At 36.9% G+C, this 27,196-nt stretch overlaps 1 protein-coding gene across 3 annotated transcripts in view; it reads right to left on the reverse strand.

Annotated features, from left to right (window-relative positions):
- LOC124177255 overlaps positions 1-27,196 on the reverse strand; it is a 247,152-nt gene that overhangs the window by 27,715 nt on the left and 192,241 nt on the right. Inside the window, exons 1-5 of one of the 3 annotated variants that reach the window (XR_006869566.1) lie at positions 23,143-23,698; positions 12,783-14,076; positions 9,355-9,495; positions 9,011-9,089; positions 3,363-3,466 (exon numbers count right to left, since the gene is read on the reverse strand). Coding sequence is in view for 2 of the 3 variants with exons in the window: in XM_046559418.1 (XP_046415374.1) it covers positions 3,363-3,466; positions 9,011-9,089; positions 9,355-9,495; positions 12,783-13,962 (1,504 nt within the window). In the remaining variant the exon portion in view is untranslated. Of the gene's footprint in view, positions 1-3,362; positions 3,467-9,010; positions 9,090-9,354; positions 9,496-12,782; positions 14,077-23,142; positions 23,699-27,196 lie in introns of those variants that run through there. The other 2 variants (XM_046559418.1, XM_046559419.1) reach the window with 2 other exon arrangements.

Below are 27,196 nucleotides of genomic sequence, written 5' to 3' on the forward strand. Positions count from 1 at the left end.
TCATTTTTAGATAGTCCAACTTATAAATTAGCCAAAATCTTAAATTCATGGATAAAATTGGGTTTGACAAGACCAGCTTCATATGTAAAAGACAGTTTCAATCTAGTCAACTCCATCAATGGGTTCAAATTGCCATCGGATTACAGGTTGATGGACAACATTTTGAGCATTTAATAAAATGAATTACGTGGAAAAAGTATTGAATGTGCCAATACGATTCATTCTCCTTGAATTTCCACCTCCATTACTTGATCATGAATTTTGGAGCCGAAGGTCATGTTGTTGCACATGGTTGGACGCATTTTGATGTCAGCTTCCTTGTAGTGAGCAAAAAAATAGATAGTCCCATTCAAAAAACCATCGCAAACACCGAAATCTCGTAAGATATGACCTTCAGATGAGATTCACTTCCAAAACTCATTTCCCCCTTCAAATACAACAACTTTTCCGGAAGACACTTTTCGGTACAATCAATAGTAACCAAGTTATTCGCGGTGGCAGAGTTAAATGGACCACCCTGTATACATAGTTTATGTTTCAATTTTTTTTTATTATTATTTCTACTTTTATTATATATTATTAAGGTTGTTCCGATTCAGCACCAACAATGTATTTTAAATAATTGTTTCCAATAGATGCATTAAATATGTCCTGAGGATGACTCTAGTCAGAGTCGAAACGTTGACGGCAAAATTTGTTGTTAATCAAAGACCTACATTTCCAAGATCCACCACAACGCTTATACTACAAGGTCAAAATCATTTTCAAACGGAAGTATATACAGCCATAAGATATATCTATACTTCTATACTTCTATACTAATATTATAAAGAGGAAAGATTTGATTTTTTGTTTGCTTGTTTATTTGTTTGAAATGAATAGGCTCCGAAACTACTGGACCGATTTAAAAAATTCTTTAACCGTTGGCAAGCTACACTATTCCCGAGTGACATAGGCTATGTTTCATTTTAAAAAAAATTAGGGATGCTTACTAAAACTTGAATAATCTAACCCAAGTTGTAAAAAAATAAACAAAAAACTTCCTTCAATCGCGTGCGCTGCGAAAACTATTAATGATAGAACAAAATGATGTATTACAATTTTTCAGGACACATCACTATCCATAAAAAATGTCGCGACAGCATGTCTCTATCTTTTATAGTTACGTCACAATAAGCGTCCTTTTATTAAAAAAAATTTATTAAAATACCACCGCTAGAAAAGGCTCTTTATTCGTACCTAGGTGTTGATCCTTATACTCAATAAATTAAATGGCTTTTGTTTTGCGGTTATGACCTTTTAACAATTAGTATAAGAATAAATAAAAAAAATATTGAAAAATGACAAAAAAAAAAGTGAAAAATAATATTTCAAAAAATAGAAAAAAAAAACAAATAAAATATAAAAAACCAATGTAAATACAAAAAAAAAGTTTCTTAAAATATATTCAAAAATTAATATCTTAGTTTTTTGTTTTCAATAGATGTTATTTTTTTAGAAACTCACTGTAAACATTGTGTATTTTCTTTTATTATATTATTATATGCCCGTGCGAAGCCGGAATGGGCTGCTACATATCATAATATTAAAACCGCAAGGACAACTAGTGGTTCTGCTAGAACCGCGTGCTAAACGACACACAGAATCGTGGCTTCCAGCATTGCAGTTTCCATACGTATATTGTAAGACCGTGGTATCGGTACTTATCCGAACGATGATTAAGTTCATGTTTCGAATTTAAATAATTACACTGTATCACTTTGTAATAATCGTGACACAGCCATTTAACAACAGAACTGCAACTACATAAAGAAAAATATTATGAGGGACACGGAGGAGAGCGCTATACGGGCTTACACCACAAGACACGCTTAAATCGAACCTTGATAATTCCTCTTACGTTGCCCCAAAAACTGGACCAAATTTTGAGCCGAGAGCTGCTTGAACACTCAACACTGTCTCCATCTTACTACTCCTTGGTTACAATGTTAATTAATTTTTCTAACTTTTGGTACACGTAATTGGTTTCTTTCCTTTCTACTGATACAGGGAAAATTCCTACCGCGAAAAATAGTCAGATAATGAACTTGTTTGAAAAGAGGAATCCGTCGAGATATTGGCTAAGGATAAGCCATGTATTGTCTGGTATGAAACAAAAGCGATGATCCGTAACAGCTGGCCGCCAAAAATGCGATAAAGCAATCAGCTCCTTCGTGCAGCTTTCAATTATTCTTTGGGCACATCCGTCGTGGATAAAAAACAAATTTCACTTTTGTGACTCCGAACACCAAACTCATGACACGTATTTTTTAAATATAATATTATGTCAGTCAGGTTGCAACTCAATCTGAATATCAAATATTAGCTGTCCTAAATTCACCCGAGAACTTGGCCCGTATTTTTCTCCTGGCACAAATATTGGAAATACCGGAAAGTTAACAGAGTTCCAAGGGATCTCAATGTCATCCCTCAGTGTTTGCCAAAAATTCGCAGTCTTATGTAACGTAATCAGTTCACCTTAACCCACGCATAATCTGCCTACTTTTTAGCTGCGAATTTTCCGGTTAAATTATTACATCGCTTGCTTCATTCCAAGCTAAAGAATTTGATGTGATTAGCAATAAGAAGAGGTCGGGATCACCTAAGATTTATTGATAAAAAAATAATGATTTCATTAGATGGAATCCCTTGACACAAATCTAAAAAAAAAGTGCTACGATTAGCTTCAGAAACTCAGAAGTTCTGGCAATTTCGTACGCATTACGTACAGCCTATTAGAGAGCCGTTGGGGCTCAAAAAATAGTCATTCGCTTATTTGTTGCTTATAATTTATAATACAAGATTTGATGAAAATCTGATTATACTTCAAACTTGAAATTATCCAAATGTACTAAAATAAGATTCGATTTACCTTTTTTTTATCATCAGTTTTATAGGATGAGCCACACAGTACTTTTTTCAATAACCAGAAATTTTCAAATTTGAAATGAATCAAATTTGATTCTGACCGTTGATTATTACAGATCAGGATACAATCATGGCATTTGTGAAACATCAATCTGGAGATTTTGCGTTATTTGACAAAAAGATAAAAGTCGGTTCTCCCAGCTCTTCCCCCTTTCTTTGCAGGTATCGTCTATGAGACGCAATTTTTACCAGTCAATTCGATAATATAAATTCTACCTTACAGATAAAAACGGAGTATTTGATTCTTGTAATATGAACGCAGCATTCGAAGTATTCCGTATCCAGATATATCGCTCGTTGGTTTCTAATACCTTTTTTATTCGAAACTTATATAAATTACAGAGGTTTTTGGAATTTTGCATGCAAGTAAAATGAATTATGTTCGCACAACTCACATTGGTTTCCTTCTTGAGCACCAAATGCAACCAGCATTTTTGCGAGAGGTCTGTTGTTACTTAGCACAGCAACGTCCAACGGGGATAATCCGTCACTGTTGACGCTAAAACAGTTACAAAAATTGCGATTTAACTAATAATAATGCAAATTCATACAGATCATGTGTAATAATATGTATATACAAAGCATTCTCCGTAAACTCAGCTACTTTCTTTTTTTGAGTCCGCGAAAGTTTCAAAAATCCGTCCAGTTTGCAGCATTAGTTGAGAAGAATATTTGCCGATTATTTTAGAACTTCAAATGTAACTGTTTGGAGAATTTTTCTCTTATATTCATCACTCACGATATCAATTTTATAAGATTGATATTATTATGACAAAAGAATTGGCCCTGTGGTTTACTTGTACAAATTTTTCATCCTGATATTTAATTACTGCTTACTGCAATATGTTTCAAAGTAAGTTGACTCGAGATAACAAAGCATTTTTCCAAATGTTTGAATTCAAAATTTTTAAACAAACTTCCAGCATGTCTTTTTCAACTTGCAGTGTTCTAGCAAAGGTTCAAAAAATACGGTGTGATCGTTGAAAAAAGTGGCTGAAGAGAGTGCATCTTATATATTGCGAAGCTATTGCATCATAAATTGAATTTCGCGCATCGAGTGTCCGCTTGCTTACAACAAATCTTTGCTCGGCTGATAAAAACGTTTTAATAGAAAGTAAACGCAAAAGTTCTTTGCGCAGCGTTGCGTTTCGCGACCCCCTGCAGTCGTTTAGTCTCCGCATGAGGTTGTATGAGAGGATATTGTCAGCACGGTAAACAACGTTGAAACTTTTCCGCAAGGTTGAAACTTCGACACTATGAAAGTATTAGGTAAACAGAAAAGAAGTCGTGCTGTGCCATTTTTCTTGCAAGCGTCTTATGCTTTTGCCAATCGATGCTTTGAGTAAATATGACGTCAAAGTCGGGGTTACCTTGCCGTATTGTTGAGCGGAATGATGGAACGAGTATTAAATCATTACGAATGGTGACAGCTATTTACATAAGTACGTTCAATACTTGATAATTACCGATATATGATAGTACTGAGTAATAAATTGAATCAGCTATACCGAAAATAATGGATCCATTTGCCTGAGGAATGTTCAACAACGGTTGAAACATTACTTATTATTAACGTTGATACGTACGGAGAATTCCATGTCAAATTGACTTTTAGTTTCCGAACCCAGCACTGTCTGTTTAATACAACTGTCTCAAATAGATTTTGCTTGAATTGTAGAATTGATTTGAATTAAAACAATGTATTGCATTCGAGAACGATCTGCAGTTATCATCATCGTGGAATATAAAAAAGTATCAGGCAAAGTATCCTCGAGCAGTCGCAAAGAAACGTTCGTTCTTTCTCATCTATTTAGATCAGACACTCTATTGAATTAGTATTTCCTTATTGTCTGTACAACATGAACTTGTTTGATTATTTTTCCTCTTCACATATGCGCACTTTTAGTCCACGTCATATCATCACTTTCGATGATAATAAAGCTCAGTTGAATGACAAGAAATGCAGTATTCAATATCCGTTTACCATTTTTTAAAATTATCGTACAGCCCTTCATTTCAGTATAAGGAACACGAGAAGACCCGAGTTTTATTGCGGTGTAGATTTACTGTCACCGTTTTGTGAAGGAGTTTTGCACCCGTGCGAAACGTCTCCATCATTGAATAGAGGATAAAATACCTTTCAATTTGAGCCCCGACCAAGAAGCCATTTCTTTAGTGAAAATTCGTTGGAGAATCTCCCCAATTCTCGCCGATTCGGTCAATGATTGACTATGTATGTAGTCGATAGTTATTCACCGCTACTTGGCATCGGAGGAGTGCTGTCGCAGAAATCTAAAGGTCTTGGAAAAAGTAGTTATCTACTACAACAGAGTTTTCGGTAAACCAGTGAGAAACGATTGCGACACTTGCTGGAAACTTCTAGCTATTGATGAAACTATGGAACATTATCATCGTTTTTTACCATCACCATCCCTATGGACATACTTCGTAATCGAACGGATCACGTTATTTCTGAAGTGCCTCTCGTTATTCACAGCTCCGGAAGGTCGCATCGCTCAGTGGATTGAAATATTCAGACAATTCAACCTTGAAGTAGAACGTATAGTAGAACTGGACTGCATTACGGAAATTACTTTATTACAGACAGTTTGAATATATAGTGGGTGAAATTGAACGGACCCCGCATGTGCTGTCCTCGCTGGCAGCTTGTAAAAGAACAAAATATTATACGTGCAAGAATCCAGCACTCCCAAACCCCTCTCGAGACTTCCAAAACACATCGCAACATCTCACAGTGAGTGAGAAAATCTCCAGATGGCAAATAAATCCATCGGCAACTTCTTGTTCCCAGCAGTAAAGTCGTCGAATAAATATTGTCGGAACTCCAGGATTCGGCGAAAAGAGGTCATTTCACCTCCTACGAGACTCTTGCTCGAGTACGTGAAGATTTTATTGGGCTTGATGTAGCACGGATGTTGAAGAATGGTACAAAGTCGCGAAGAAGAGACCTCACATTCCCACAGAAAAAGCCCTCTTCAAATATATAGCAGCAACGCTCACCTCGCCAGGATTATTATCAATATCCTTGATCCTCTCGACTGTCCTTGTGATATATATGAGGTATTCCACGCCAACTGAGAGGACATTTTCCCTGACCCCCGTCAATTTTCTTCATTATTTTTTATACGATTCTACAGCCTAAAAAAAGCACTCACCATTTTTTTCCGATTTTTCGTCCCGATCATCTTTTTTTAAAAAATGTTACAAACTTTTTTATGGTCCTTAAAAAAAACGCCATTTTTTATTTTTTTATAAAAATTAATATAATTTCTAGGTCCCAAAAAAAAAAAAATTTTGAGCCATAGTTCGGAGTGGAGAATTGATGTTTTGTATTTTTTAAATATTTTTTTAGAGGAATAATTTCTCTTATTTTGTACGTATACAAAACATGTGTGATGTTTGTAACATTTTTTAAAAAAGAATGGTTGGGACGAAAAATCTGAAAAAAATGGAGAGTGCTTTTTTTAGGTTGTAGAATCATATAAAAAATAATGAAGCAAATTTACTATTTGTGTACATACAAAATAAGAAAAATTATTCCTCCAAAAAAATATTTAAAAAATACAAAAAATTGATTCTCCCCTCTGAACTACGGCTCAAAATGTTTGTTTTGGGGCCCAGAAATTATGTGAATTTTTGTAAAAAAAAAATAAAAAAATGGCGTTTTTTTTAGGACCATAAAAGGGTTTGTAACATTTTTGAAAAAAGAATGGTTGGGATGAAAAATCTGAAAAAAATGGAGAGTGCTTTTTTTAGGTTGTAGAATCATATAAAAAATAATGAAGCAAATTTACAATTTGTGTACATACAAAATAAGAAAAATTATTCCTCCAAAAAAATATTTAAAAAATACAAAAATTTAATTCTCCCCTCTGAACTACGGCTCAAAATGTTTGTTTTGGGACCCAGAAATTATGTGAATTTTTGTAAAAAAAAATAAAAAAATGGCGTTTTTTTTAGGACCATAAAAGGGTTTGTAACATTTTTGAAAAAAGAATGGTTGGGATGAAAAATCTTAAAAAAATGGCGAGTGCTTTTTTTTAGGTTGTAGAATCATATAAAAAATAATGAAGCAAATTGGCGGGGGTCAGAGAAAATGTCCTCTCAGTTGGCATGGAATACCTCATATATTAACGAGATCGTTTTGTTCTGGAATCATCGTCGGTCATTTCACCAAGTGGCCCAAATTCTTCGTGATTCCGAATCAATATTTGTCATTCTAGTAATTTCTAGACATTAGAGTGTCTCTATTATAGAAGTCGATACGGACTGCTTGGAAGCCATTATGACGAATGGCTCCCCTTATTCATGCTTTCATACTGATCAGCTTAGCATGAATCAATGTGACGAAATTCGTCTGTTACTATGATGTCAAGAGATCTAAAATTGTCAATCGATTTGCTGAACGAAGATCATTTGTCTGAAAATCAAGCCAACTCATGTTGAATCTGTAAGTCAGGTCTAGAGAGTTCGGAAACGCTACACTACACTTAATGTTTTGAGAGTTTCGAGATACAGTTTCCCAAGAACGTCAAGATAAGTTTAGAGTCAGATTTCAGGGAAATAAAGGACATTGTCAATTCTTTTCAAGGCGTATCTCAACTCGCCTTTGGGGATATTGATCGTCTCGTGTTCTCCTCAGATTTCCTTCCTACGATGTTGGATTTCCAACAAGAAAATATGTAGTTGAGCTGTTTTCTAAGGAAGGAAATTCTCGAGCCCATATGATGCCATGTCTTGCTGTTCTCGCGTTATGTCTTCAAGGAATACTGCGGAACGTTTCGGTGGCAAAACCGGGGAAACTGATACAACGAGTAGAACGAGTGAGGTCCCGAAAGAAGAAGAAACATGATTTCCCTCACAACCTGCTCAAGGTTTTCTGTGGTTTAGCTTCAAAGTTAAGATGACTTCGGGGGTGTTCAGGAAGATATACGTTGTGTGAGCCATAAAGATCGATCTTTTCAAAGAAAATAGGACAATTTTATTTCTGCTTCAATGAAGAAATATCGAGAGCAATGCCTCTTCCTTCAAAAACACTAGATTGGCTCTTTTTGTTTCCCGCACTAAGTCCTTTTACATAACTAGCGATATGTTGGAACTGGTCTCAAACCTTGAAAGCCTATGTCTGAATCAGAATGTAAAATGTCAGATGAATGGTCTGTAATGTCGGTCTGGATATACCAGTGCAAAATGTGTGAAAATTGACCTCTTTGGAATTACCTTGAAATCGGGAAAATGCATCCTGACCAGAGTACACGGCTTGATTTGCGGTCATTGCCCCTATAATTATTGCAAGAAATAACTGGCATCATATTCTCATATGTTTGCATTGGTTCGTAACTTTTGTTAATTGAATTGGAATGCGAAAGTATCGAGACATATAATGGTAATTATATAATTATACATCACAATGCAGTATGATTTGACTCCATCATGTTGAGCGCATAATCAATTCATGAACGGTCGAATGGAACTAATAAAGATCTAGTTATTTGCTTAATTTCGGAAAGACAGGCCGTACCTTTTCGATCCCAACATATCACACCGTTTTTGTCTGCTTACCGAGGTAAACAAGTTGAATTTCGATGCTACTTATTTGAATCAAGATTTTATATAATATAGCTAGTGTGAGAAGCTTTAAACATCTATTATGCATTAATTTCCCGGACTAACGTTTCAGGGTACATAAGGTTTTTACGGCCATGACCCTGATTTTAACAACTCGTGATTTATAAATGCACAAATTCGGTAGCAGAATTTACATGAAGGGTATAGGATAACAAACCATTTATCAAAATGTCTTCAGTTAAAACGGTTTGACTCTATTTTTCTGTTCACGCTGCTTCGACTGACCTTTACCATTATTTCACATAAGATTCTTGACAGTGACAGAATTCCTGACACAGCGTTGTTTTCAATGCCTATGTGAAAGCCGTACTGGACAGCAGCGATATTTTTACTGTACAGTAGAGAGTGATGTAGGATTTAAGATAAAACCAATGACCATTGATATTTCACTTACCTGTTTACATCGACGTCAGTTGATTCGAGAATCGTTCTTGCTTTGTCTAAATGCCCCTGCTCAACCGCAGCGAACAAAGCTGTAAAGCAAAGAAGAGGAAAGTTGAAAGTTTGGTTTAATTAGGTCATTGATAATTTTCTATAATTTTCATATTCCGTGTCATTTATCGTGGCATTTCACAGAAGTATGTTAGGTTTATAAATTAATTGAATTTATGGCGAATGGAAAGGAAACGGAAGTGGTAGATGTGGAGAGAATAAGAATACAATATACTTTGCGAAAGACAAAGCTAAAACAAATGCAAATTATATGGTAAAATGAAATCATAAAATAATAATAGATACCATGTAAATGTATGTTGAGACTAGGTTGTGCCGTGAGAGGGTTCAGATGAGTCGCGGACACGAGATGAATTTGTTGTTGCTGTTGATGTTTCTTTTTTCCAAACCCCTCCAGGAACTCCATCCCTTGTCGCGAGGCCAACACTATGCAAATAAGCGGAGAAAATAAAGTAAAATAGAACTAAGAATAAAAATATGTATGTATACGGGGCATTCCATGACATCGCGATCAAGATTCTACGTCGATGTTCCAGATTGGCTTCAAAATTTTTTGTGTGAAAGCACAGGACGAAAAACGCAATCGCAATTTTTTTTTCAGAATTTATCGCCCTAACGTATCTGAAGTTTATTTAAAAAACTTGAAGAAAAACTCCATTTTCTAAAATCTGAAAAAATTCAGACTAATCGTGTAAAAAATAATAAAAGTTTTTATACCTATTAGAATACGGAAATTTCGTGACTTAAAACGATAAATAGGAAAAATCAAAAAAAAAAAAAAAAAGTCATTTTTCTTGGATTGCATTTTTGACATAAGAATGAATGTAAAAGCTCATTATAATAAGACCCGAATAATATCTATTCAGAGATATTAAAATGAGCTTTTATGTTCGTTCACATGTCAAAAATGCAATTCAAGAAAAATAACTTATTCTATTCATTTTTTCTATGTACCTTTAAAAGTTATGAAATCTTTCTAATACTTTAGATCGAACACAAACCTCGATCGAATTTGATTCGCGACGGTCTGCGATCGTTAATCATTGTTTATTATTAATTTATTGATAAACACTTTTGTCGACCGGTTGTGGTAACGACCGAGGACTTTGAAACCTTGTGGAAATATTTAGGATAGAAATATACACATACGGCATACATTACACCTATATTCTTGTTAGTCAGGCTATGTTAAGAAATTATAATAATAAAATATTCAAGTTCCTCTGAAAAAATGGCAAAGACCGAAATCTGGCTCCAGTTTCAGATTTAAAATGGTCGTGTTTTACAATAAAACCTGTACGAAACTTTTCAGAAATTAAAAATGGAGTTTTTGAGATAATTTAAAACTTTTTCTGACGAAAGGAAGTTTTTAGAAATTTCTATATGATCTCGTCAAGAGAAGTGTTATAATAAAAAATAATAAAAAAGAGAAATGTTAAGTAATTAAAATCACAGGCTAGGTAATTTAGCATGGTACGCCCTATATATTATATGGAATAGAAAATAAGAAAAACAAAAAAGCCGCAAGGATGCAATGCGAGAAGTGTGGCTTTATGCTGACAATAAGCCAGCATACTAAAAAACTTGATTGTGAACAATGTTGATTGGCTAAGAATCAACTCTTTTTATTCATTTTATGACGAGGTAATCGTACGTTGAGTATTTTTCGAATTGTCGTAAAAAATCTAAAAAATTGACACGATTTCACTCCGCGAATGTCTCATTTTATTCAGAAGACTAGTTTTGACGAAGCAATTGAGATATTTAAAAAATTATAGTCAATTCAATATGCTCGATTCATTCATCATAGTTATTATTACAATGTTTTAAAATTATGTCTAATAATGTCAATATGATGACAAAAAGTGTTTCGGGGAATCTGCAGAAATTATTCAGAACGAATCTGCTAGACTCTTAACGATTTTGCAAAGCTATGAAATAAAGCATCGGTATCCAAGTCATAATTTCAATATTTTCTATATTGTTGCAGCTTAGTATCTCGTGAGAGAATTATTAATAAGTATCGTTTTTTGGCCAACCAACATCCTCAAGGAAAAAACAATGATTGCGCGGTTAGAAGACCAAGCAAAATAGTTCCACTTTTCTAGCACAAATGCAGAACTTCGATGCAACTTGGAGTTCGGGCCACATTAATTCGATAAGTCATTGGTCCAACGGTCCTCTCGTTGATTAGAGGCGAGAATACAATTTCATTCTGTGACCCTAATGGAACACAGGGAGTAGTTGGTGCATTTCAACGTTATAGCGACGGCCTCTCAGGCTATGATCAGAGAAAACAGGCTTTTTCGTAACGAATCGCAGCGACTGTTTATAAACGAAAATTGCCCATTAATTTACCTTCGATAAGACAACAATTCCACGAAATGTATCGAGAGGTTTTTAATGACTGCATTAATTCTGCGAGGTATGCAATTGGATTCGATGAGAAGAAAATTACCGTACATCAGTTGGGGGTGAGTCGCGGAATACAAAAAATTGCAATAACTTGATCTATAGATTGATTGTGAGCTCAAAAAATGATATTCCACTCGGAAAGATTTTCATCCAGTTTCGCGGGTTGCATCTTCGTTATTGGCGTCGAAAGTTTGTGATTTTGATACGTAACCTAACTCATTGCTAACCTAACTGACCCATGTTGACTGGAATCTTGAATTATAAAACAAATGCATTTAGATTCAATCTTGGATTAGTATGTCTGAAATGGTACGCAAAGTTTTTTTTAAGCTTGTGCTTCAAACTGGCAAAGTTTGAAGAAACTTGACGGAAAAAAATGGCAGTTGAGTTAACGGAAAATGTACCACTTGTGCCTCGAAATTTATTGGAGAAGTTGTTCAATACGAATAGGATTCAATTCTGCATGAATCGAATACAACAAAACTTCACATATAAATAAAACTTACGGAAGTACATTATATGTATATGTTGCTACTTTATTTTGAACGTCTCTCTCTTTCTCTAAGTTTTGTTCTTTAGACTACCGGGACAGCTGTGGAATTATTTAGAAATTATACAAGAAATAGTGTGACGTGAAGAGTATCTCTTTTGGTAATATCCATTTTAACGTTATTTGAGCCCTTTTCTATAAATTGGTTGAATACGATCAATTCAAACGCGCACCAAAAAGAACTTGTTTATAAAATTTTATGTCAATCTCAAAAGTTTGGGGTTTCGCTGATGTGTACTTTAACGGATGAATTAGATGTACAAGCCGAATGAAAAGTGAGGAAGAGAGGGAAAACCGTTTGAAACATCATCTACAATTAGCTTGTGTTATTCGACTTTGCTTAGATCCATTTTTATCATATAGTATAAAGGACATTGTTTAATCTGCGCGCATCGTTATTGGTGCAAGTAATAAACATTACTATAAAATTTTTAAGCGGTTGATTTTCTCTTCTTAACTTTTGATTCAAACCGTGGGTCTTCTTCATCTTGAACCCTGTGAGTCTGAAAAGTTTTGTTCTTCAACTTTGGAAGTTGAATAATAGAACTTTTTAATACTTTTCTGATCTTACATAAAACCTTCTTTGCAATGCCTGAAAGGGTGTCAAATATTTAGAGAATCTCGCGACCGAAATCGATGAATATATTCAAAAACACAGTCGTTTCTCCAACGCACCATGTACAGCTGGCAAGGTACTAAAGGATGGACAATTAAGCAACGTAGGCAGTGTCAAAATCATGTAACGTACTCGAACCTGACGAAGAAGTGCTCAGCCTTCGGCGCCAGTTATTACTCTGCAACGACTGGACGGACTGCGGGCTCATTTCATCGTCCCTAGACTCTTTCGACATAATTTTGCACTTTGGTTTATTAGGACGTAGAGTAGCGCTCTTCTTGCTTGTGAGGAAGTTCGTAATATTATCCATGGTCTTTGGCTTGGGGGGTTTCAACAGATTCGCCGAAAGCTCAATACTCGATATTATTTCACCAGCGTCACTCGGCCGGATTTCCCTCGAACTGCCGTCGCTAACGTCCCGAAATCCGCTACCAAAACTCCCTACATCTTTCCGGGAAACCGGAGAATCCGACTCGCCGTTGTTCGCCAGGGTGCAACTGCAGGTGTCCGAGTTTGTGGAGCTGTCCAAACTGAACATCGGATTTTCGTAGGAGTTGAATTCGCCCAAGACTATCCGCAGTTCAGGACCGTCGCCATTTGTCGAGTCTCCGGTCGTTTTCGCCTGCCCCTGGATTTTGTCCCGGCGAATAAAAAAGTTCCCCGGGCTTCTCGGCGACTTTGTCTGATCTTTGGTACCGGCGCCACAGTTCTGAACGTTCGAGGATGACCTTTTCACCTCGAGACCTTTCATTTTCGGCAGGTTCTTCTTACGTCGGCCACGGATTCGGTCCGCGAACGAAAACTTTTCGACCTTCATTGTGAAGGTCGAATTGTTCGGCAAAGTCCCGTCGCTGCTTTCGCCCTCTTCTTCGGGCGAATCGTTTTGCGATGTATGTAGATCAATTTTTTCCTCCTTTGCTTCATCGTTCACTTTTTTAGTTGCGAAGCGACAAGTTTTCTCGTCAGAACCCTTTCGGGGCTTTTCCTCGGTCACTCGGCACCTCGAACGTTTTGTCTTTGGGTCGGTAAACCTTTTCAACGGTTCCTTAACAGCCTTCGAAGTAATTCCCAGAGGACATGCACTTGCCGGACGAAACATTTCCTCAGGATTTTGCTGCGAGACTGTGGGGTGTAATGAACTCGAAGGCTGAACAACGATCATGGAATTCGCGTGGCTTCGAATCTTCGATACCAATTTCAACGACGCTCTGACGGATCGCGATCTCTTTAACGAAGATATCGGATTACTCGATAATCTTCGGCTCAACAGCTCCATTTTGGGGCTAGTTGAGACGGTCTTGCGAAATTTCATCGCAAGCCGTTACAAACGAACATTTGACATTTCATCGGCCATTCTCGTCCGTTTGCTAATAATTTATATGCGTCAAGTGATTCCTCTTCATGTTCTCTGCCTCCACGGGTAAAGCTGAAATTTTAAATTTTTTAACTAATAATAGTATTCGGAGTTCTTCTCATTACAGGACTCCTCCAATGTGAATCAAATATGACTGCTTCTTTCATATATCAAGATACTGGGGTGGACGCCCTTGTGTGTTTCATACACTAGCTTCGATCGCCGCTAGCTTTGAGGGGACTCGGAGTTTCGCACATTACTGTGCAAGGTGCGGAAAAGTAGCATGAGATATGTGTTCCAAAGCACGAATAGTGAAAACCAAATTTTTTATTCATACACGCACTAAGAACGCAGCTGCGTTGACAACGTTAATCGCCAAGTGACTACTTAGATTTCAGATTTGATGTCTCCGAACGTCTTCGATCCTCTATCGCAAAGTGTATACTCGAAAGAATACAATTCAACCGTGAGAAACAGAAGCCATCTGGTGAATGTATTACTAAGATAGCGCTGCCACGCCGACAGTGCCATCTGGCAGATTTACGCTGAGACGGCCAAGATGGTAAAATGGGCGCGGCAGCATCATTGGCACCATTTGGTTGTTTGGCTAGGATGGTAAGGTAGGCGAGGCTACACCCGCCATCTCGCAGTGACAGTCAGAACTTCCAACCGCACAGTGTACACTCCGTGTCAAAAGTCAACATATTTATCATATTATCATTTTTTCAACTAACGGAACCCAATTTGCATAACTTATATAGCCTATCTTCATCACTCTTCGGTCCATAAACCACGAAAGAATATTAGAGGGGATATACGTCACAAAATATTCGTTCGCCGTGTTCGTGTTCCGTGTATTACAATCTGCGTAAATTTCGTAGAGCTACTTCTATATTTCCGACGAATAGAGGTTGAAAATAAAATCTGGATACGAAAGACAAATGCGACAACCGTAACAAAAGGGTGCTCAAGTAACTGGCTCTGGCTGGAGAGATCCTTAACAGCTGCGCGGTCCCGTCGTACGCGATGACGGCCGCCAACGGACGCCAGCAATAAAACTTATTGGACAAATAAATTGACCAAGTGTCCGCCGAGGAGGACCCTTACAGGCTCTTCCTTGCTTAACAGCCAATTATGTACACTAGAATTACTTAAGCCCGAAGAGGTTTGCTCCAAGTAAATAATAAACGAGTGTTTGAAGCTTATTTCACAATCATTGAGAATATACCGCTGAAACTTAACTGGCTATCGCGCGAGCATATATGTAACGAATATTATTCTATCGCTCAGCAACCGTCAAATTACAACGTATATGCATCCGACAATAAAACGTGTCAACTTCAAAGTCTCAAACATCAGAAGATCGGATATTTGAGGTGATATCATCACGTAAATTGCATGGATTATCTTTCTGATAGAGAGTCGAAAGGCAGTTGTTTATGTAGATTGTAGGTGCATGATTTTACCGATTTTAACGGATTACGAATCGAAACGAACGTTCTACGCTAAAAAAGATCTTCATAACATTCGTTGTAACGGAATTAAATTTAAAAAATTTTAAATCGCATATGGACGAGCAAAAAACCCAGACAATTTTTCGTTATATAATCCAAAATTATACGTTTTTTAAAATGGGACAACTGACCTATGACCTGGGAAATAGTTGATGATTCAATACAAAACGGGTTCAGATTTAGTTATTCCTACATTTTGAAATTCGTTATTCTTCAAGCGACAATTTCGTTTAAAATCTTTTTCAAATACGACGAAAATAAAAATTAACTTTATATAAAACACGGTTATTATAGCTATAATGCATTTGTTCTACTGCATGAAGTTTTACCGAGTTCTCATGTACACCATTCTTCAAATAAACGTGAATGAAACGAGACGCGAGCCGTATAAGCTCAGCCTTTACAAGAGGAAGTTGATTACTTTATCATCTTTTCGCCTGGTGGTGTACGCGAAAATTATAGCCGACTTCAGACTAGTCTGCGAACGTTCGTATTTGTGGCATCGCAGGGCGGGTCGAAAGTAGTAAAAAGGCTCTATACTATATTATTTGTTTGACACTCAATTTCCTTTTTCATTTCAACACCTCGAGTAAGGATAGGTAATTTTCCTCCCTGCTGTTTATCTAAAGCGCAATCCTGACTTATTATTTCATTTGTTAATTTTGATGATTTAAAGACAATTATTTTTACCCTTCTCTGTCTACCTTCGTTTTCGTTTTCCTCTATTAATCGTATTATACTTTTCTGCGGTTTCATCTAAGCGAGTTACATTTATTATCATTATTATATATTATACATATGTAATTATGTATTCACGAGCTGATCCTTGCTACCGATCATCAAGTACCGGTAAAGTATAATGTGAATCATCATTAGGATAAGTTGGAATGTTTCAAGTAATACATATCCGCAATACCGCCATTTACGAAATTCAATGAATCGTGTTTAAATGCGTGACTGTGAATAAGCGTGTAGGAAATAAGTGACTGACTATGACACACAGTTGCATACGTGTAGCAAATGGTTTCTTACTGTAGTTTTCTCTTCTTCTATTGTCAGTTTTCTTCAGTTTTGTCTGATTCAACTGAAGAATTATTACACTCGCAATAATTATTTTTCAGATTAAATGTAAAAAAAAAACATGTTATAAACAAAGCCTTTTCTCTGAGCGTATAAGAACCCAAAATGCCTGGTTAAAATTTGATGTGAGAGAATTAAGTGAGAAATAACAGGCAGATAATGAAAACAAAAGAAATCACGCGAAACACGTGTATCAAACTATCTGGGACAAACATAAGCATTACTGGAGAAATCGAATTACTTAATACAATGTTGAAATGTTTTTTTTTCAAGAATTTTCTGTGGGAAATGCTTGGATCAACATGGTGCGAGAACGGTTGATATTGTTGTTGTTATTATACACACATTTGCCTGTATGCGCCGTAAAGACGCTCGTATAAACGATAAAGCTATGGCAAGTCAGAACGTTGATTTATTTTCTCGTATATGAATACGACAAATATGATTCTGGTCCTGAGATAAATTTATAAACGGAAGCATTCATGGTCGGAAGACAAACCACTCGTGATAAAGAAAGTCTATATTTGTTTGCCAACGTAGCGGAAACCAGAACTCTCAAAAGACCAAATCGTATGAATTTCAAATTTGTAACGTTAGTATATTACAACGATCTTCGTTTAGGAAATATTCTTATTTCTGAACGGGTGGGGGTCAAAATCTCGAAAGACCAAAAAGTCAACTAGTCGAAGACCCGAAATTTTCGGGAAACGAATTTTGAAATATCGAATGATCAGTGTACCGAAATTGGGATTTTCGATAAATCACCCAGCATAATAACTGTTTTCGAAATAAAAAAATAAAAAATAAATAAGAAAAAAAAAATAAAACGAAAAGACCGAATTCGTGAAATTCATCAACTCGATACTAGTTTTATCAAGATTATCTCATTGTATTAGACAATCGTTCGTGTCGTCAAAGTAAAAAAGAACGCAAAGGAATCAGTAATATATTTTTAATAATGTCACTGGCACACAAAAATAAAAAAGTGGTTTGTACATTTGGCCAGACCCATCTAGAATTATGTATTTCGATGCGCTGAATCCAAATCTGAGGTCCGTTTGGCCCGTACAACCTCAAAATTTTGAGTAAATTGCAGAAAAGCGCTGAATATCGTTAAAAATCATAAAAAATTGCAGTTATGAGAATGGAAAAAACTTTCTTTAACCAGATCAAGTATGTTTCTTATGTATTTTGATGCGCTGAGACCGAATCCGAAGTTGGTTGGATCCTTACATCTTCCAAATTTGAGTAATTTCGAAAAAACGCTAAAAATAGCAAAAAATCATAAATAATAGCCATGAAATAGCAGATAATATCAAAAAATAGTATTGTTCTCACCCACAGCAATAAACTAAACATGATTACTTCCAAATTAAACTATGACATTCGTAGATTGTAATTAAAATTTAAAAAAACAAACGACCTTCATTGATTTTACACTATTCTTCGCTTATATCGAACTCTTCTTTTTCTTCGAATGATCTATGCAGCGGGTTCCTCTTAACGTGTTATATTTTCTCTCGTTATTTCTCTCTTTAGGGTCCAGCAAAATTCGGCCTTCATGTTGATGTTTCACCTTCCTTGATACTGATTCTGCATTTCACGTATTTCTTGATGAAATCGTTCTCCTTGTTCTTCACTGTAGTCTCCAAGGTTTTGAGGAAAGTAGTCGAGATGAGAGTGAAGGAAGTGCAATTTAAGATTCATCTAGCAACCCAAATTTAAACAATTTTCCAATAACTCTCACATCAAATTCTGGTAATTCTCACTTTTTTTATTCCCCAAAAAATTCTGAGAAACATTTATAAAACTTTGCCAAGCGGTTTTCTCACTATCGTCTATTTTTTCGATGAAATTTTTCTCTTCAAATGAACTCTGAATTTGTGTGAATTTAAAGATAGTTTTGGATGAGATCCTCAGTTGCGTTTCCTTCACTCTCATCTCGACTACTTTGCTCAGTGAAGAACAAAGAGAACGATTTCATGAAGAAATACGTGAAATGGAGAATTGGTATCAAGGAAGGTGGAACGTCAACATGATGGCCAATTTTTGCTGGACCCTAAAGAGAGAAATAACGAGGAAAAATATAACACGAAAGATCGAGCAACCCACTGCATAGATCATTCGAAGAAAAAAGAGTTCGACACAAGCGAAGAATGTACTATCAATGAAGCTCGTTTTTTTTGACACTTTAATTAGAATCTATAAATGTTATAGTATAACTTGGAAGTAATCATGTTTAGTTTATAGCTGTGAGTGAGAACAATACTATTACTTGATATTTTCTGCGATTTCATGGCTATTTTTTACGACTTTTTGCTATTTTTTCGAAATTTACTCAAATTTGGAAGGTGTACGGATCCAATGAACTTCAGATTTGGATTCAGCGCATAGAAATACGTAATTCTAGATGGGTCTGGTCAAATGTACAGACCATTTTTTTTTTTTTTTGTGCCAACGTATTCAAACAGTATATCTCTTTTTCCGTACGTTCAATTCATTCAGGACATTATTACTTTGAATGGTGTTCCACATTCACGAACGCGTTCTCGCCTCACTTCACAAGCATAACGGCATCGATTAGCTGCAAATGGTGACGTTGGAAATCATAAATGTGTTTCAGACGTCTTGCGACCTTTCGGTATTTTGTCCATTCTTTCTTCGTGGGTTTCAAGATTTTGACCTTTCGTGTCTTTGGTCAGTCGTTATTGATAAATTCGGGTTCGGGAATTTTCGAGAAAGGCACGAGTCTGACATTTGAAAAGTCGACTTATTGATTGTTCGGTATTTTCGCAATTGACTATTTTGCCCTTCGTAATCTTGTCCATTAACAAAAAAAAAAAATGTCCCTACAAATTTATTTATAGAATTTGCGTTCTCAATGGTTGTTTTTCTACTAGACAACTTTTCGTATTTATGGTCTTTCCATGTTTTTAACTATCAGCAATTTAATTTTGGACTTCGTCCCGTTGAATTTTTGGTCTTTCGTATTTTTCTAGCCCACCCTTTGGTAAGTTTAAAATTGTCTAAAATTCAGTAGACTATATATTGAAGCAACACTCATATTTTCCAAACATTTTTATGAAATTACTTTAAATTAGCTAATACAAGAAACCCATGTCACAAATGTAAAATGGTTTTTAGGGGGGTTTTTAAGGGGATGTCATAGGCATTGAAAAAACTTTCAACCTCCTGCAACGCAAGTGTATACGCAAGGAAGTTTTGACACCGGTGGGCGGAATCATCTTCAAAAGGTTTCTTGCGCATACATTTTTGTCGCACGAAGGTGAAGATTTTTTTTCAAAAGATATAATGTCAACCTAAAAAGTAGTAGAAGGTTTCTTTGAACTTTTTTTAATCGCATTGAAATATCGATTTTTCACCAACATTTCACGGAAGTCTCTTCTCAAGTATGTAGTCAACGTTGCAAAATATTAATTTTATTATTTTACATTTACAATTCCCTGATTTTTGTTAAGACGTAAAACTTCGAGAATCTTGGTTCTTGATGATGCATTTACAACGTATCTATGGGGGAAAAAAGATAAAAAATGATTAATCTTTTTTGACTGAGAAATTGAAAAGAAAATTGCATTTTCAGCCTCTTTTAATTCTCCTTTTCAACTGTCGAACCGTGAGACTGGTTCCAGCCTTTCGCTAACAATAAGATGCAGAATGTGACGAACAATGACAATGATATCTGCAACAGTACATATTATACGTATTATTACAGTTACACATGTTGGGCGTCGAGCGAAGATACGAACATGCAGCTGGGATCTGGTTAATTAAATTTCGGAATCACACGGTTGGAACGGCGCTTAGTAGGTCGGAGGCATTGTTGACGAACGTATCCGAAAGCCGAGTAATCGAATTCCCGTTGATTGCGGACGACTCGGGGCGTAACGAGATCGAGGGAAAAAATGTCGATACAGTCAGGGAACTTGATTTGTATGTCACGGAGTTAACCAAAGCCGGAAACGTCTACTGGCGTTTCATTTCCTCCTGCTTTTCAGACTCGTAACCTGTTCTAGTTGTGCAAATTCGCCGTCACCGCTTCGCCACATTGTTCGACATTTTGGAACGACAATGGAGCGACTCCAAAGAAGCGTGCCGAAAACTGCGAAATGCCGCGATGTCTCTTGTATACCTGATACCTGCGCGCAGCGGAGTGACAAAAGTTTCCCCCTCCACTTTTTTTATTTGAGAACTAATGACATTCCTTTACCATAGCAACAAAAGTAAATGTTGAAAAGGAAATTGACTAGTAAGAGTGGCAGCATTGATTATAATGATAACAAACAATGGAAACTTGTTTGCTTTTCTATCTCGAGAGTGCGCTGCGATAAATTATGTTACCAACAAACGTGGGGGAAAATTCAAAGGTTCTACTAACCTTTGGTTACTTTATCACCCAGCTCGATTCAGGTGGAAATTTCTTGCAATACATTGTCTCGAATAAGGGTCCTATACCGAAGCATTGAATTTTGGGAATTTACATCTCGCCAACGAATTATTTAATTCATGAAAAGAATGAAAAATACCAAACACGTTAGAAATAACATTTTTAGTTAGCAATCAATAAAAGCATATTTTGCAATATTCATCACTTAAAAATCGACACATACGGTGTTCAATTAGCTTCACAACTGATAGTAGATTGTACATCAAGGAGGCAAAGTAGATATCTTTAACAGAACAAGACATGGCTTTTATGGTGTACGCGATGGTTTACGTAACAAAAGTGCACAATTTTTTTTTTTTTTGTCCTATCGTAGAACCGATTATTTTAAGTAGTGAGCCGACCGACAATTTTTTAGCTGCAGTTACTGTACAGTCTTCGACTATTTTAATTTTAACTATTACCGAAAAATGTTTGTCAGTCTTGTAGCTGTAACCATGAGATACTATGTATTGCTGTTCGTTTTGATTATGGTCACTTCAACTACATTTGCTTTTTATAAATATTGCAATAACCGAAACATATAGCACTGATGACTATATACCTAATCTCACATTAAATAGTTACTCGAGCACCATTTTTTTTGTTGCTAGAACAGTACTTGAACCTCGACTTAAGCGTATCTACATTGATACTTATTTCAGTACAATGTCTTTGACGAGGTTGAAATTGTTAACGTTATCGTAACAAAATATTGGTAAGAATTTCACTATTTTCAAGTTTCCAACACCTTGAAAGCAATTTAGATTTCGAAATACGAGTGTGTCTTATCTTATTACGGATTGTTAAATTTCAGACAATTCTAAAGTCGCAAAATAACAGTTTTCTCTCAACATGAATCGTTATGGGAACTTCAGCATGCTTTTCTTTGCAACCATGCATATAACAAAATGGAATTTCCCTCTGTGATTTCCGAACGAATGTAATGACGCAGGTCGTAACGTCCATGAGTGCAGATAGCTGCGGTTATAATAAACATTAGATTTCCTTTGACTTACTGCCAAGGCTTGTGGTTACGTACATTTATCGTATCGTATCGCTCTTGTTATATTTTTATTGACACCTTCTGTAAACCGATCCACAAGATTTCAGTATTCTTGTGGAATTTTTCCATCTCCTTAAAACAATGAGGGTAAAGTTAGTAACGTTACAGTAACAATGCAGATTTAGAAAAAATCGTTACTTTACACTTTTGGGATCGTCTGAAATTTGATAAACCATAACAAACAAAACATGCTCATATTTTTAAAAGCCAACTCCTTGATAGTCATTCAAATATTGCACAGCAACGATATTTTCCTTGATGTTTTGTTACGTTAACGTTACTAACTTCAGCCTCGTCTGAAACAGGTATTCAAGTAGCTTAATATTACCTGAAACACCAATCTTAAGGTTTTAAAAACTATACTTTTGTTCTAGAATACTAGACCTTGTGAATTTTTGTTATTGTTCTTTCGTTCGGATGGTTATCCATATTTCTAGACTGCGCAGAAAAAAAATATTTGAAGTTGGTAATGTTATCGTGACAAGACATTAGAAAAAAACGACTATTTTCTTATGTTTACAATGACTTTGAAGGGTCCAAGATTTCGAAATATTTTGTTTTATTACGGTTGACTGAATGTTAAATAATTTCAAAATCGAGATTTAACGTCGTTTCCCCGAAATGAATCGTTACGATAACGTTACTAACCTCAACGTGAAAAATCTTTGATCACTGCTCTTGCAAGTAGGATCTTATGAGAACTTGTACGATGTAATTCAGAGCTCTGTCGGGGCAAAATCACTTTTCTACCGGCAATGATTGTTCGTAATACATTCTCATCCGTTGATAAAGGCACGTAAATAAAATTACGCGATTGTTTCCCTCCCTTCGTCGGTAAAAAGAAATTTCGAAATTAGTCAGTCGCATTTGATTCACATGATGCGAGGACCTGTTTTCCTCTCTTTATTCCGAGCCCGGTGAAACCCCGCGAGGTTAGCAGCGGGATGAGGAAGAAAAAGAGAACGAGAAGAATCCTCTCCCAAATTACCTATTTCACCACATTTGGTTAGACTCGAAATTCGCCGTTTCTTATTTACCTCATATCCTTCCGTCATTACTCGCTCTGTTCGCTGTACAAGAGCCTGATAATTTATTCGCTCGAACGATGAAATAACACCCACAAGTCACAACACCTTCGCACCTGTTCGCACTCGCATTGTTTTTGTTTCGGTTCGTCACTTCGTTCACACGTCAAAGCGCAGCAGCGCCACCGATTCGAAGGTTCGATGCGTGACAGGATCCGACATCCATATCATAGCGTCCTTATCTCCCTAGAGCAAAAGCCGTTACAGAGCAGCCCGGCTGTTCGGTCGAATCCAAGCGTAGGCATGACGTAGCCGTGAAAAAACGTTAGCCGCGCGACATACCAAATTCCACAGCTTTCCCGATGCGCTCGCTGCTGTCGTGCCGTCCGATTGGCTCTCGAAAGCGCAAGCCGAGCGATAGGAAAATTCTCCGCTCGCGTACAACGCGCAATTTTTCCGTTGCGTCAACGCGTCTGACACGCAACGCCGCCGGCACTTTCGGATCGCGATGACCGGACCGAACTTGTTTGACGCTCCGCGTGCGCCAACTCTAGCAGCCAACTATCAACGGCGTCCGACTCGGGCGACGCGGGATTGTGTGCCTTGGGTTAGCACATGGGCCGAACAGCTGCCCGTTTCCTATCCCTACCCAAACGGAGGAGACCCGGGGACCCCGTTCCATACCCTGTGCGACGTCACTCCGAGAGTCATTGTGACCGATTACCATATCATCATCTCCCTCTACCCGCGGATGGCTCGTCCCCGTTGCTCAACGCCGAACAAGCTTCTCGCTTCAAGAATTACATTTTCACGGAATGCCGTGTGCCACCGTCACGTGCCAACTCGGCTCTCGTTTTTATCCACCTAACCGGAAGAAGATTCGGCGGTGCATTTCCAACGAGCCGTACCGTTGTACCGTCTCTGTCAGAAGTTGGGAAAACTGTGGAAAAATATTCGGTAGTGCTGTTTGCGCCAACAATGGTGAACACGAATGAAATTTGAGAAACGCGAGGTAATGACATGACATCGGCAATTTGGGATAAGATTTTGCAATTGGAAAATTCGAAATACTTCAAACTGTAATGCTTTTGATACGCTGATAGTGTGTTTGGGCTTCTTTTGTTCATAATAAGGGTTTCCAGAAACAGGCTGAAAAAAGTTTTGTAATCACTTGCTTACAATGGTTATCTGAACTCCGATTATGGTTAAGGAATACTGCGGTTTATATATAAATAGCAGTACCTACATCCTGCTCGTTACTGTTACAGAATAGGATAATGTGTCGACAAGAAATCAATCAAATGACAAATGTTATTAAATTACGGTAAATTTAAAAAAAATCAGCAATGATTTTTCTGAGGAAGTTTTTTATTTTTCGTAAGAAACGATTTTTATTCTCTTTCACAAACCGGTTTCAGTATGTAATGATAAATAACTCACGGTTTTATGACGTAAGGCTTGCAAAAAACTAACGTTGATCGAAAAATATTAAGAGACATCTGAAAAATTGTAAAGGTTTGTCTTAAACTTTGCTATTTATTATGCGATTCTTACGAGTAATAAACCGCAGTTTAAGCAAGATTCTCGTGGGAATCTGAGCTGGAAGAAAACCAAGGATATTTAACGGTGTAATTAGAGTGATAAAAATTAATCCTTCAAAAATTTTACACATCTAACTTAGCTGGGATGGGAATTAGACCACATATTTATATTAGCGACAAAATTGGAAGATGATTTTGTACGGACGAGTCAAAATAAATCACTGCAAAGAACTTCCGTCCAGGTAAAAAATGTTTTATTTAATCCACATCTTGTTTTTCAATTGACTGTAGCCTTGAAGCCACTTTCGAATATTGCATAAACGGAGCAGTAAAATAAGTTTCGTTTGTGGTATTTAAAAATTTACAACTAACGGAATAGCGCATACTGTATAAATTCATCAAAATTGACAAAACCTGGTTGCTCTGCGGATTAAGGTAGGCAGAATATAACTGTTGGCAGATTCTGATCAATGTATTGTATACTACACATTTAAATTACTGAACGCTAAAAGGATATTCTATTTCGTTGCTTCGATAAATTAGAGTAAACGGAAAAATTGGAATCGTGGTGATTTACTCTAGTATACAAGCACCGCTTTCAGGTGAATTGGTCGAGTATACTGGGCCTGTGAATGTGAATCGTAATTCACTTTTGCCGGGGCCTTATTCGGAAATTTTCCCCACCTGCCAGAGTGAATCAGTGATAGAGAGGATTGAGCCCAATGTTTTTGGGGAATGTAATATTTTTACATCCATTTTCCACGCGACATAACGTCGGCCATTGAAAGACGAAACAAACAAAATAATGATCTCATTTATTAGTCTGTTTTCTGGACTGACAAAAATCGTCCACAGGATAAGGTATGATCGGTGAATTCTGACGTAGGCGTAGGTATAAATAACACATTGATAGAATCAAAAGTTTCAAGTGGCAACTATGGAATACTTCACAGGGATTAGCTAAAGAAGTTCATACATGTTTGAAAACCATTTTGACACCCTAAAAATGATTATCATCGAGTACTCAACTTTGAAATAGCTGAAAACTAATGATGTGGTCATGTCATCCCTACTGACTAATCCAAAAATATTGAGCTCTATCACGTGTATCACCGTTTCACCCTACAAGTGAGAACAATTTCAGAGTGAATAGGTGCCTAGCTTAAATATTGCATGACAATAATGCTACGATAAATCATTCGACAATTTATCACTTCTAGAACCCAGGAAAATCCATCATCTGGGAATACTGAAATGCCCATAAATACGTATAAGACGAAAACAATTCGGTCGGCAATGGAGTTAGTAGATAAATTTGGGGCGAAATGGTTCGAGTTTAGCCATCTGCAGTATTGTTAGCTGCGCTCAGTTTTCTGGTTGGGAATATTTTCTGAATTCGACCAGTCATTCCAGACAGGTTTTTACCGGCAGGCTCGTGCTTGAGAACCGCAAGCATCGCGTGCAGCCACCACCACATCGATAGCTATATGCGGAATAGTGATAGATTTCAGAAAGATTGGTTTCCGGTAATTTGGTGCTGGTAGACTCAGTGCGGCATAGGAAGGTCGTTTTCTTGCAGGTAACAACGAAGCGTCTTCAGGTATAGAGAGGTACTGACCCTGCCTGCAGTGCCGAGGCTTTAAACGCGCGGAGAATGCCTCAACTGGCCAGAAGGGAATAACAGACAACTTTTCGTTTTAAATTCTCACAGTGGTTTTAGTACAGGATACGGGATAAGGACGACCTAGACCCATCTGTTTACCAGATGAACACCTACACCCATCTCTTTACTCGTTCAAATTTATATCGAAATACAGAGAATTCTATTACGAATACCATGGTATAAGGTTGCCTGGGTAAAACCACTCAAGACTACGGGTTGCCTAGATTTGAAACAGTGCGCGAGAGAGAAGCGCGGGGCGTAATATTGAGTGCGATAGAGAAGGACGCAGCGTAGCTAATGCTAGTGACGCAGGTACCAGGTAAAAGAGAGTGCGCCGGCTCTTTTCTCCGTGTGTTCGAAAAGGACAACACTACCGCCGAGAAACATTTTGGGAGTAACAGACTTGGAGTAATAGTTTCGGCAACCAACCTTTGCGTGTTCCTTATGCCTTGTACTTTCGATCAGTGGTGATTTCGATTGATTAACAAATAGGTAAAAAATTTAACAAAACATTCATTACATTAATTTTAATGGAGTGTAGCCTTGACCGAATTGCGTCAAGCAAGCTATTTGAGATGTTTGTCCGAATGTTGAGATAATTGCTAAAAAATAGTATTCTTCTGGTAAACAGATGGGTGTAGTTCGTCCTTATTTCGTATTCAGTACTATTTACGGTGTTTACGAGACGCGAGTCTTAAATATTTCGAATCTTCCTCGACTACGAGGAAAAACCACACATGATAAAATCTCTCATTGTCAGCTCATCACATCCGCGAGGGACATGAATTTAAGATTTCTTTCCATTTCCGTTCTTTTTGTTTTATAATTTTTTACCTCGTTTCAATTAGCGAAGAAAGTATCG

The sequence above is a fragment of the Neodiprion fabricii genome, chromosome 3 (assembly GCF_021155785.1).
Source record: "Neodiprion fabricii isolate iyNeoFabr1 chromosome 3, iyNeoFabr1.1, whole genome shotgun sequence".
Taxonomy (NCBI): Eukaryota; Metazoa; Arthropoda; class Insecta; order Hymenoptera; family Diprionidae; genus Neodiprion; species Neodiprion fabricii.